Consider the following 12,500-nt stretch of genomic DNA (forward strand, 5'->3'; position numbering starts at 1 on the left):
AGAGGTGCATTTCAGGGAGTAATATTAACTTTACAATTTATTTATTTATTCATTTATTTTTTCAGCTTGTAGACCCAGGAGTTAAACCATATGTGCCAAGCAAAGGAAGATCGAATGTGATTATGTTTGTCGGTCTGCAGGTGAGTTTTGTGTAAAGTTTGTATTAGAGATGGCAGCACACTCATGACTATATAATCAAACACAGTAGCATTGTTATGTCGAGTGCAAATTCAACCACCATGTTTATGTCTCCAACACACTTTCATGTACAAATAGAAGTATTAAAGCACAGGTTTTATGTTCTATGTTCTTTTCCTTCATTCCCTGCCTTTCATATTTCTACAGTGTACATAGATAATAGAGAAACCGACAATGCACAAATTAGATTTACTGAAATTAATCTAGTTTGGTGCATTGCAGATTTTTCTTACTATCAACATGGTAGATTTTTTTTCCATTCAGTAATACTTTTGTTTCAAATTGTGTTCTATATATTAATTGACTGTCCCACACACAGGGTTCAGGTAAAACCACAACATGTACAAAGCTTGCATACTACTACATGAAGAAGGGTTGGAAAACGTGTCTTGTCTGCGCTGATACCTTCCGAGCTGGTGCCTTCGATCAGGTTAAGCAGAATTGTACCAAGGCTCGAATTCCTTTCTATGGCAGGTAAGGGTGGTTGTCCTTTTAGTAAGAAATAAGTTGCGGGTTGCTAGTAGAGAGGTAAATGTGTGAAAAGGTAATTGTGATAGAATTAGAATAGAAATAATAAGCCTGTTTTTAAATTCTGTCCAAACTAAACTAGAATGTATTAGATTATGTGCTATTTCCGTTTTTCTAAATTACTTGATATATATTCATGAATTTTGACTATAAAGCATGAGCTATTGGAGGAACATCATTTATAGTGCTTAATATTGATCATTGAATTGAACAAGATAAGTAATGTGTCTTTTCTTTTAGTTACACTGAAGTTGATCCTGTAGTCATTGCTATGGATGGTGTGGAACAGTTTAAGAATGAAAATTTTGAAATCATCATCATTGATACTTCCGGAAGACATAAACAAGAAGATTCACTGTTTGAAGAGATGTTGCAGATTTCTAATGCCTGTGTAAGTTATAGATGTGTGATATTGTTGTTTGTTGGTTGTAAATGGTGCTTGGATTTTGGAAGTAATAATTCCTATTCAATATTTAAACATGGCAATAAGTTATACTTTTAGATATGTAGGCCAACGTATGTGAAATCTTATAAATCATTTTACAGTAGATTTAAAAGAATAAAAGGAAAGAATGGGAAAATGTATTACGGAAAGAAAAAAAAAATATTATAGATTAATTACCCCCATGCATAGAGCAACAGATCTATATCGAGTAATTAGTAACAGAAACAAAGTTCTTAAATAAGCTAAAATCCCTCTTTACCCAAAACAGAAACCCGACAATATTATCTTCGTCATGGATGCCAGTATAGGTCAAGCTTGCGAGTCTCAAGCCCGTGCCTTCAAGGATAAGGTCGACGTCGGTTCTGTCATCATCACCAAGCTCGACGGTCACGCCAAGGGTGGTGGAGCTCTCTCAGCTGTGGCGGCCACTCAGTCCCCCATTGTATTCATAGGTATGGAGGAGTGTGAGGTCCAGGGTGAAGGCAGTGTAGTGTGAGTGTTGTGCTTGCGTGTGAGGATTCTGGTTGGATGAATCTGTGATTGGTTGTATGTTATTTAAATTTATTGTTGTTTTAATTGGTAGGTTAAAGTGGTTTGATTCACCACCTCATATTTCAGGAAGTAAAAAAGTAAATGTTATCATTATAGTATTTTGCAATGGAATATTCTTGTGGTAATGTGTGTGAGCTTTCAGCTTTTTGTTTTAAATTTTTTTTCAATTCTTTTAATAAGAGGAATTATATACTTTTTTCAGGTACTGGTGAACATATTGACAACTTTGAAGAATTCAAAACCAAACCTTTCATTTCTAAGCTCTTAGGAATGGGTGACATAGAAGGACTTATAGAAAAGGTAGTGTATTTTGCTGCTGTCTCGTGGTTTACAGAAATCAGTTATCTTTGCCTTTGTGTGTAATGTGTAATTTTAGAAGCTAAAACTTTTTAAGCAGTGCATATAAACCATTTTTTTTTTTTTTTTTCTGTCAGATCTATTATATTTATCACCAAAAGTGTTTTATATTTTAAAGTATTTTATTTAAAGATCGAAAATATTAATATTAAGCTTTCCTACTGGTAATGCAAATTTGGCGTCACTCTCCTCACAGGTTAACGATCTAAAGCTAGAAGATAATGAAGCACTGATAAAGAAACTGCAGCATGGTCACTTCACACTCCGCGACATGTACGAACAGTTCCAGAACGTGAGAAAGATGGGACCAATGTCACAGATTATGGTGAGTGAATGTTATGGATTAATGTTGGAATAAATTTAGAAAGCTGGTCTTAGAAGAATAAGGTCAGTGAATTATTTGAGATTTACTGCTGTATATGGTCATCAGTAGCTACTAAGTGAAAATACTTCTTGAAATATATGATTGTTTGTATTTATGATTGTTGTTTTGTCTTTGTTTAAACTATCTGAAAATTATATGATCTATGATTTTCTGTTTTTTATGATTTCAAAGTGTTAAAGAAATTAAAAATTTGTTACAGGGTATGTTGCCAGGGTTTAGCACAGACTTCTTGACGAAAGGTGGAGAGCAGGAGAGTATGGCACGGCTGAAGAGACTTATGACGATCATGGACAGTATGACTGATGAAGGTAAGGTCATCAGCAGTTGTTTCATTTTAATATCTCATGCTGTCAATGTTGTTACTTATTTATTTTATATATCATTATTTTATTTATTTTTGTTGTTTTTGTGGAGTCAGACATGGATTTACCAGATATGTTGGTGAATAACAACCGAGTTCCGGGAAATTCCGTAAAATTATGTAAAGCTAATCAAATCCATCCAACATCTTCCCAGAATTGGACAGCTTGGACGGAAACAAGCTGTTCCAGAAACAGGTTGAGCGCATCAGCAGAGTGGCCCGAGGAGCTGGCGTGATGGAGATCGAAGTCAAGGACCTCCTGACCCAGTACGCCAAGTTTGCACAGATGGTCAAGAAAATGGGTGGAATGAAGGGTCTCTTCAAAGGTAAGCATAGAATCATCCATTTTCACTCTGTGTGTGTGTGTGGGGGGGGGGGGGGGATAAATTCTTGATATGTTCAGTATCTTTGCTGTTATTATTCTGTTTTGTGGTATTATTATTATTTACTTTATTTTTTAAATCATTATTCTGCTTTGCATATATTGTGAAGAACGGTCATCTCCAGTGTCTTCTCAGCGTCGTGTACATGGCTTGCATTTTTCTTCCCTTCGATTCAATTCACGTTTAATCCATTGTGCTTCTGATTTCCCCCCAGGTGGAGATATGTCCAAGAACATCAACCAAGTCCAGATGAACCAGCTGAACCAGCAGATGGCCAAGATGATGGATCCGCGCGTCTTGCAGCAAATGGGAGGCTTCAAGGGTCTAGAGAACATGATGAAGCAACTGCAACAGGGTGGAGGGCCAATGGGAATGGGCAAAAATCCTTTTAAGTGATAGATTCATTAACCTTTTTTTTTTTTTTTTTTCTAAGAACTTTGTGGGGTTTACAGATACGAGGTATATTTACACTCGGTTTTGTAGTGTTTATACCAGTGGGCAGTTCCTTTAACATGGATTGTTGAATATTAATTATGTTATTATTTTGTCAGAGTCTCTCTTTATATTTTGTAAATTATGATTTTATAATTATTAGTTTTCATTATTTCAGTTGTTTATATTATTTGTACTAATAAATCAAACACAATTTATAATCTGCAAATAAAAATTATGGGATGTTTGCATCTTATGTTGTTATTTATACACATTTCAAGAAGGGAACTGTATAGCTGTAAGGAAGGTGAAAGAATAAATTTTTATAGTATATTTTATATCATTTCCAAAATTTAACAAAAAAACTAAATTTATAGCTGCACAGATACCTGTACTTCACTGGTGTTTATACAAATTTAAATTAATATGTGTATATATATATAATGTAGATAGTATAATCAAATATATATACCATATACATCAACATGTAAGCTATACACATTTAATAACAAGTATAACAGACTGCCATTTTTATAACCTTAGCCTCTTACATGGGTAACAATTTGTGAATGAATGACAGGAAATACAATATTCTTGCTTATAAATGGGACAGAGGTAGTGAAAAAAAATACAACTATCCTTTGCAGGTGGTTCACACAGATGCATACCCGTTAAAAGGTTAAGAAACACTCGTACTATACTTTGAAAAGATATGAGCATAGTGATGATACAAATACAATGAATATCACAAATGAAGTATTCTTAAAGAATATTAACATCAAAAGTTAACAGTTACAAGAAGTTACAAGAATATATTTCTCTACGATTCACCCGTGAAACAGCACCTGGCATAGTGACCTTTAACGAATACACCTACGAAGGAAGGACAGCATTGTATTCCAGGCATATTTTTGTGCCATTACATGTGGCTGTGATTCCCCTCCCCACAGGAGAGGCATACGCACCAACTTGTGGTAGGAGGCTCCACAGAATGGTGAATAAGGAGGTTCGATCAGGTGCCCGGTGCCAGGGTAATTGTGAACCTGTCAAGGCAATGTTGTTTAAGCAAGTATAAACCGAGCAAAAAATAACAAAAACTATGTACAGTGGTAGACATTTCAAGCTGCTCTGTAAATAAAAAGAAAGGTTGAGATGTATTTAGATTGGGAAAGGGATAAAACTAACAATTATAATAGCACCAACATTAGCTTTCCTCGGCTGTGTGTGTGGTGAGAGAGAGAGAGAGAGAGAGAGAGAGAGAGAGAGAGAGTGAGTGAGTGAGTGAGTGAGTGAGTGAGTGAGTGAGTGAGTGAGTGAGTGAGTGAGTGAGAGAGAGAGAGAGAGAGAGAGAGAGTGTGTGTGTGTGTGTGAGAGAGAGAGAGAGAGAGAGAGAGAGAGTGAGTGAGTGAGTGAGTGAGTGAGTGAGTGAGTGAGTGAGTGAGAGAGAGAGAGAGAGAGAGAGAGAGAGAGAGAGAGTGTGTGTGTGTGTGTGTGTGTGTGTGTGTGTGTGTGTGTGTGTGTGTGTGTGTGTGTGTGTGTGTGTGTGTGTGTGTGTGTGAGTGAGTGAGTGAGTGAGTGAGTGAGTGAGTGAGAGAGAGAGAGAGAGAGAGAGAGAGAGAGAGAGAGAGAGAGAGAGAGAGAGAGAGAGAGAGTGAGTGTGAGTGTGAGTGTGAGTGTGAGTGTGAGTGTGAGTGTGAGTGTGAGTGTGAGTGTGAGTGTGAGTGTGAGTGTGAGTGTGAGTGTGAGTGTGCGTGTGCGTGTGCGTGTGCGTGTGCGAGTGAGTCAGTCAGTGAGTGAGTCAGTGAGTGAGTGAGTGAGAGAGTGTGTGAGTGTGTGAGTGTGTGAGTGTGTGAGTGTGTGAGTGTGTGAGTGTGCGTGTGCGTGTGCGTGTGAGTGTGAGTGTGCGTGTGCGTGTGCGAGTGAGTCAGTCAGTGAGTGAGTCAGTGAGTGAGTGAGTGAGAGAGTGTGTGAGTGTGTGAGTGTGTGAGTGTGTGAGTGTGTGAGTGTGCGTGTGCGTGTGAGTGTGCGTGTGCGTGCGTGTGCGTGTGCGTGTGCGTGTGCGTGTGCGTGTGAGTGTGAGTGTGAGTGTGAGTGTGAGTGTGCGTGTGCGTGTGCGTGTGCGTGTGCGTGTGCGTGTGCGAGTGAGTGAGTGAGTGAGTGAGAGTGTGTGCGTGTGGGCCTCCATTGCTTTGTACCACAAAATCAGTATTGGCACATTGCTATCTTAAACACTCGATTCCTTACAAACATATATATAAAGTGACCTTCAACACTCCAAACCATATATACATGAACATAGACCTTCAATATGTTGCAAACATCAAAGAAAACAACAACAATAAACCTATAACTACTATAAAAGGACAACCAGCATTCCACATCAAACGCACATGAACATGGACTTCTCCAACGAGTAACATATAATAAAGAACAAGCCTTGACTGTATCAGCAAGAAATCAAATCACAAAGAGGACAACTAAAACATTTAACAAGTTACATGTGAACATTTTTCCATCCCACTAAGTAGAAAAAAGGGAATTCAGACCAGACAGAAGAAGTATCTCGAAACATCCCTTCATCCAATTGCATTAAGTCCATATGAACCACCTATTCATTCAGTACCATGAGAAAATATTCAAGAATGCTTTTCTACAGGCACAATGAGTATGCTAGCATTGACCACATATTTTTCTTGCCAACTCTTTCAAAATTATATGGGTAAAGAGGGAAATTGGACTGCGTACCATGACATGATATGTGCTATACTACTTGAACTGCCCCTCCTCACAAGCCATTCATTAGCAACCTATAAACATTCTAAACAAAGCTGAACATACTTCATGCAATTTTTCCCAGCAGAGAAAGAAGCACCTTTTCTGTAGGCCTTTTCTGGTTAAGAAGAAATAGTATCTGAGTGTACTGAGCTACTGACTTAAGTTGAACTAATAATTTTAGAAAGCAGCACCACGAACATTTCTTTCTGTAACTGCAATAACTGATGGGAAATGTTGACAATATGTAAAATCCAAAAGCTTACACAGAGAATCTAGTTTGTACTCATTTCTAGATATATATTTTGTTTCTTTCTGTTTGCTTTAAAAACTATAAAGTCTCAAGAATGTTCTATATGAAAAGACATACTATAATCTAGATATATATATCATTCTAGGAACATACAATGATTAGGTTAATGAATCCAGAATAAAATCTCAAGCATTCCACAATTTGTTAGCAACAATATCACACATCTGCACATGTACATACACACAAAGCTTGCATATCACACATTTTCATAAGCTGTTACTCCTCATAAAGTTACCAACAGATTATCCCATGTGACTGAAAATCACTGCTACAATATAATCATCAAAAACTGTGATCTGAAATTTAGCCCAAGGAATGTGACCTACAGTATCAAAATGCAAAATCACAGTTCTTATATGCTAAAATTGTAAATACATAAAAATTGCCCACTTTATGGGTCAATAGCTGGTATATATCAAGTATTCCCATAATGATATGATCTTTTAAGTTAAACAATTTCTGATCTTTAAGTAAAATAAATATTCAAAACATTTATCCTAACTCTGTATTGAATAATCTAGCTTCTACTTCCATTTAAAGAAAGTATCTGCAAACTGGAATTTTTCTTAATCACAAAGTTACTTTACCACACATCATTCATAATTTATTTTAGTCCCTGCACCTTCAAACAATTTGATTTTGCTTATTTTTAGTTAAAAATTAAATTATAAATGCTAAAAACTGTACAAGTGGCATTAAATTTACATTCTTCAAAAAAGAAAAAGTACAATTATTTCATAAATGCAATTATATATATCACAAATGCATCAAATTACCATTTAAATACATCTTTTTCTCTCACCTAGATTTGCTCTATGTAAAATCTGCTACATAACACAACCATTATTAATCAATCTACAAAAAAAACAAAAAAACTACTACTCCAGAAACTGATCTTGAACAAAGATAGGCAAACCAAATGTCCAACCTAGTTCAACCCAACACACTGAAACGGTCGTATAAAGAGGTCCATAAACTCGAAACCTTTCTTTTCCACTCAAATGTCTGAATCAGTAAAAGCACAATTTAATTTTCAACACATAACCCTTCTCACAGTTTCCCTTTCGTATTAGTTAGATTCTTAAATAAAAAGGCCAGCATGGTTTTCCAGGCTTCTTCTTGCGCACGAATGTGGGGCTTCGGTACGCCACCCCATAAGATCGGACCAGATATGATCTTGTGGTAGGAAGACAAGCAGAAAGGAGAGTAAGGGGGTTCAATCAGGTGTCCTGTTAACTCGTAGCTGTGAACCTAGAGGGGAAAAGTGCTCATATATATTTTATCTACATTACATTCCCATGTGTGAGACTGATGTTGAACAAGTTGTAAAAAAAAAGACAATGAAGGGAAGAGATGGGAAATCTCTTTTCTTTACTGTCTCATCTGGGTAACTGCTTTTCAATTTGTTATAACTTCTGTAAATCTAATAAACTAAGAAAAATATTTATAATGTTTCTAATCTTCAAACTATTGGAGTATGTAAAATGTGTTAGTTGCTGAACTAGCTACTGTTAATATTAACAATTGTTAGTAGATATTATGAGCAGATTGTAAAAGTAAGAAGTGTAGAAACATGATGAATTACTGACCTGGCTAATATCAAAATTTTACATTTGGTAATAGAAATAGGTCAGTCAACACTACCCAGGTGCTTGAGTTTGCATCTTTACAACAGGATTTCCATGTGAAACTTAATGAAGTGTTATATAGTTTTAAAATTACTTTGTAAGCACTTCATTAACTCAGTGCCTTCAGGCAGGCTAAAATACCAAAAGACTAAAATTCCAGGATATACATAACATTGCTGCATGCACCATGTGCAGACTGCACTTATTTTCAAGCCTTACATGTACTAGTTAAGTTCAGGCTTGTGGGTTAAATCCCATCATAATGCAGTTTTAGTGCTATTAATTGGCCTAAATTCCTGCAAAAGCATCCAGCCACCAAGACCACAAGGAAGAAAAGCCATAAAATGTAGTTGGACTTAGCTAACTGATGGTATGATATATGAGTCCTTGGCAAGACAGCTATTTTTGGCATGGTGTGGCATAAGGGCCACCTAAAGGCAATGAGTTAATGGATAAAAATCAACTATCTGTGAAAGGCTTAAAACTCTATGCTTATTATATGACCACAGGGATTGAAAGAACTCCTACCTCATAGTTATTACGTCCAGCTTTTTTGAGCCGTTCAATAGCTTGGTCACAGTACATCACACTCTTCCAGTTGCGATCAGAGTTACCAACCAAGAAAAGGAAATTAGCGTCTGCTTTCTCTATAGGAATGATGGTCTCAGGATAGTCTCTTGGGTCATGTACAATCTCAAAGCAATCCATGGCACCATTCACAATCTGTGAGTAAATGCACCTTGTAAGTCTTTATAATAATTGTTTTTCTTGATCTCTTTTCTATCTGAAGTTAATAATCCTTATTTATTATTCTCCAGTGACATATACATTTTTTCTAGTGTAACAAGACACCACCTCATGCTACTGGCATTAAGATCTAACAACGGCATAGTTATTATAAGTTACTCATATCCTCACATATATATATCAATAGTTTAATTCATGTGATACGATATGCTATTACACAGAACCCTAAATTCAATCTATACACACACGAAACCAGCAGTACTCCATGGAAACAAACCTCAATTTTTCCGAAGTCAAACTCCAACCCTGGTAAGACAGAATCCCTAAGGTTGAGGGCGGATTGCACATTTGCATTGCATCCGTTGATCCACACACCAGCCTTGACCTCCGGGATGTATGTTGCAAGAGACAGAACAAGGTCTCCCCCTTTGCTCACACCTACAGCACCTACATGGGGCTTCATAATCTAGAAGAGAGGTTCATATATTTTCTGTAAGAATGAAGTAAGCTAGAAGCACCAGCAAACATTATAAATCCTTATTTTTACTGACTTGTGACTGCTTATCAGAAATGCCATTATTGGCAGCCACCATAAGTAAGGAACAAAGGTTCTGTCTTAATTTTGTTTCCTTTTTTGTCTGTGGCATAGGTATGATGCATGGTCTAGATGCAAGAGTATCTAATTTCATGCCATTAAATATATTTTCCTGACATTGATCATCTAAAAAATAATTCTTTGCAATCAAGGTAAGAGCTATAATTCCCTATATTGTATTAAACAAATATCAGAGCTCTATCCACAAAGCATTTCAAATTGCACAAATCCAATATTTGCTTTCTAACAATATCTTTTCTTGTTTAAAAGGTAAACTTCAAACTAGCCATCCCAATTTACAAAATAAAACTGTGAAATGTATTGTAAAATATGCATGCTATGTTGTTTTTCTTGTTTGTTTACAAATACTATTTGTGGAACACAGAACAAAAACAGATCAACTTTCCAATAAACTCTGGATTTTTTCTAATTGCCAGATTCCTGATATGGACCCTTAAAAAAAAGAAAAAAGAAAAAAAAGAAAGAAAGAAAGAAAATGAGGCTTCCACACACATATTACATAATGAATTAACTCACTGCTGCTAGAAACCAGAAATGTTCACTGTAGTTTTGTTTTGTGAAATGTGTTTATACATAGATGTCTCCACAAGTGTTCAGCCACCATGGAGTCAATTAGTTGACTATGTGACCACCTGATTTCCCAATTCCTTGAGTATTTTGGAGATTTTTTTTTGGCTTTTAATGCTACTATTACGTCCAGCTTTTTTGAGCTGTTTAATAGCCTGGTCACAGTACATCACACTCTTCCATTTGCAGTGAGTTATATAACTTCTTTATCATCCTACATTTCACTTAATGCTTCATAGATGCTAAATGCTTCATAGATGCTAAATTTTTTCTCAAAAACGAGGTAATTATTCACCCCACCCCCCCCAAGATATTTACACATCAGTAAGAGTTGTGCAGAGAGAGGTGTCATACCTTGGATATTAAATTCCATCTGAATGCAACTGATTCTTTATGATATTCATGAACTCTTTACCCAGTGCCACCAGAGACAGCATGTGTGTTCATGCCATGACCATTGTGATTTTGTTTATTAAATGTATTTACACATCTCGTAGAAGGCTCCACAAGTGCACAGTCACCCAGGCGTCAGTTACTACTCCTACCCATCTCATCTATTTACCATTTTCCCCGATTTTTGAAAATATTATATTATATTTTTTCATAGCTATTAGTATTGTAATGGCATTACAATACTCATAATGCCAATAACAATAATAACAATATCAATATCAAAAGCATTAGAAACAAAAATAAATCCTAAAACTTCGAGGACAAGGGAAATCAGGTGAGGTGACATATGCCTACTTATTGATTCCTTGGTGACTGAGCACTTGTAAAGCCATCTATGGGTTAAGAATCTTTTACAACTATGAATGTTGCGTGAGTTCGTATCATCAATGTTTCTAATCAGTTTCTCTGTATTCTAAAATAGAGAGAAAAGAGTAACATATATTTTCTATCAATAATCTGTTTAGCTACTTTGTGTAATATCTAAACTATTACTGCAATAATCTTGCTAATATAGTCTGCTAAATGTGAACATAATTATATACATGTTTTTTTCTGTTTTTTTTTTTTTAGAGCTTACACTTGAAAGCACATTACACTGCAGATAAAGCAGATTTGAGAAGGCATATATTAATAAATTTCTTTACCATAAAATAAATGCTGTATTTATAAGTTTCATTTATGTACATCTCCAATTAAAAACAACATATAGTCTATATAGTTGAATAAAAAATACTACTTTGTTCTCTAGATTTCCAAATCTATAAATGTACACATGTAAAAAAAATATCACAATTACAACCATAAATATACTATTACCTTTATTATACTGTTATCATCTTTCTATTTCCTATTAAATACTCATATTCCTAAGGCATTTACAAGAATGGAATCCTCCTATGGGTGCACATTAAAAATAAACCGATTGGATCTGGATGACGTGACTGTCCTGTCATGAAAATAATCTGGCTGAGGGCTAGAAAACAGGAATATGTTCCATTGGAAAATTTTGGTTGAGGGCTTAGAGGAAGATTAGATTCAGTGGCCATTTAAGGAGGGACTCTTGCATTATTTCCACCAGTAAATGAGGTTGCAATGTATCATCCAAGAGCCAAGGTTGATAGAGTGCCGGCCTCAGGGAAGACACTCCTTCCAAGCTCATGCTCAGGATCCTATTACTGTCTGCCTTGATTGGCAGTGCAGGGTGTGCTCCATAAAATTGAATAATATGAACATTCCAAAAATGACACAAATAACACTAAGTTACATATTGTAATTGTCTTGATACAGTACATGAAATGACAAATATAGATCTTGGAAAATGGTAAAAAAAGCAAAAGTATTACTTATGCAGAAAAAGAGACAGTCGCCACTCACGAAAGCCTAATGCCTGGAATTCAGTGTGGGCTGCAAATCACCCAGATCCAACAGATTAAAAGCTAGAATACAACAAATGATTCAACAATGCTTCTTATATTCAGGAACCAAAGTGGAGAAGCAACTAAAGAAAATGAAAAATTTCACATGCATAGATCAAGTACTCAGTGTATCAACAGAAAAGACTTCAGGACTGAATAGACCTAATAAAGACTGTAGAATAAAAATAATGAATACTTGATCTTGTGAAATAACTCACTCTAATCAAAACTCTACAAGTGTTATGATGATGACAACCTCAAGTTTACTAGTTGAAGATTAAGAGATATCACATCTCTGGAGGAAATACTTGACTGAAAACTAATAAATATTCATCCTAAAGTCACCAT

The 12,500-nt window shown here is 35.7% G+C and overlaps 2 protein-coding genes across 5 annotated transcripts in view; one reads left to right on the plus strand and one right to left on the minus strand.

Annotated features, from left to right (window-relative positions):
* LOC125041174 (signal recognition particle 54 kDa protein-like) overlaps window positions 1-3,892 on the plus strand; it is a 9,077-nt gene extending 5,185 nt beyond the window's left edge. Inside the window, exons 3-11 of the mRNA XM_047635993.1 lie at window positions 66-140; window positions 518-672; window positions 967-1,117; window positions 1,440-1,623; window positions 1,926-2,023; window positions 2,277-2,405; window positions 2,665-2,773; window positions 2,982-3,152; window positions 3,424-3,892. Coding sequence (XP_047491949.1) covers window positions 66-140; window positions 518-672; window positions 967-1,117; window positions 1,440-1,623; window positions 1,926-2,023; window positions 2,277-2,405; window positions 2,665-2,773; window positions 2,982-3,152; window positions 3,424-3,605 — 1,254 coding nt within the window. The 3' untranslated portion in view covers window positions 3,606-3,892. The remainder of the gene's footprint in view (window positions 1-65; window positions 141-517; window positions 673-966; window positions 1,118-1,439; window positions 1,624-1,925; window positions 2,024-2,276; window positions 2,406-2,664; window positions 2,774-2,981; window positions 3,153-3,423) is intronic.
* Window positions 3,613-12,500, minus strand: part of LOC125041175 (acyl-coenzyme A thioesterase 1-like) — an 18,561-nt gene continuing 9,673 nt past the window's right edge. For 2 of the 4 annotated variants that reach the window (XM_047635994.1, XM_047635995.1), the window contains exon 7: window positions 9,591-12,500. This exon is cut by the window's right edge and continues 1,335 nt beyond it. Coding sequence is in view for 2 of the 4 variants with exons in the window: in XM_047635996.1 (XP_047491952.1) it covers window positions 7,777-7,977; window positions 8,883-9,077; window positions 9,379-9,567 (585 nt within the window). In the remaining 2 variants the exon portion in view is untranslated. Of the gene's footprint in view, window positions 4,685-5,716; window positions 7,978-8,882; window positions 9,078-9,378; window positions 9,568-9,590 lie in introns of those variants that run through there. The other 2 variants (XM_047635997.1, XM_047635996.1) reach the window with 2 other exon arrangements.

The sequence above is a fragment of the Penaeus chinensis genome, chromosome 30 (assembly GCF_019202785.1).
Source record: "Penaeus chinensis breed Huanghai No. 1 chromosome 30, ASM1920278v2, whole genome shotgun sequence".
Taxonomy (NCBI): Eukaryota; Metazoa; Arthropoda; class Malacostraca; order Decapoda; family Penaeidae; genus Penaeus; species Penaeus chinensis.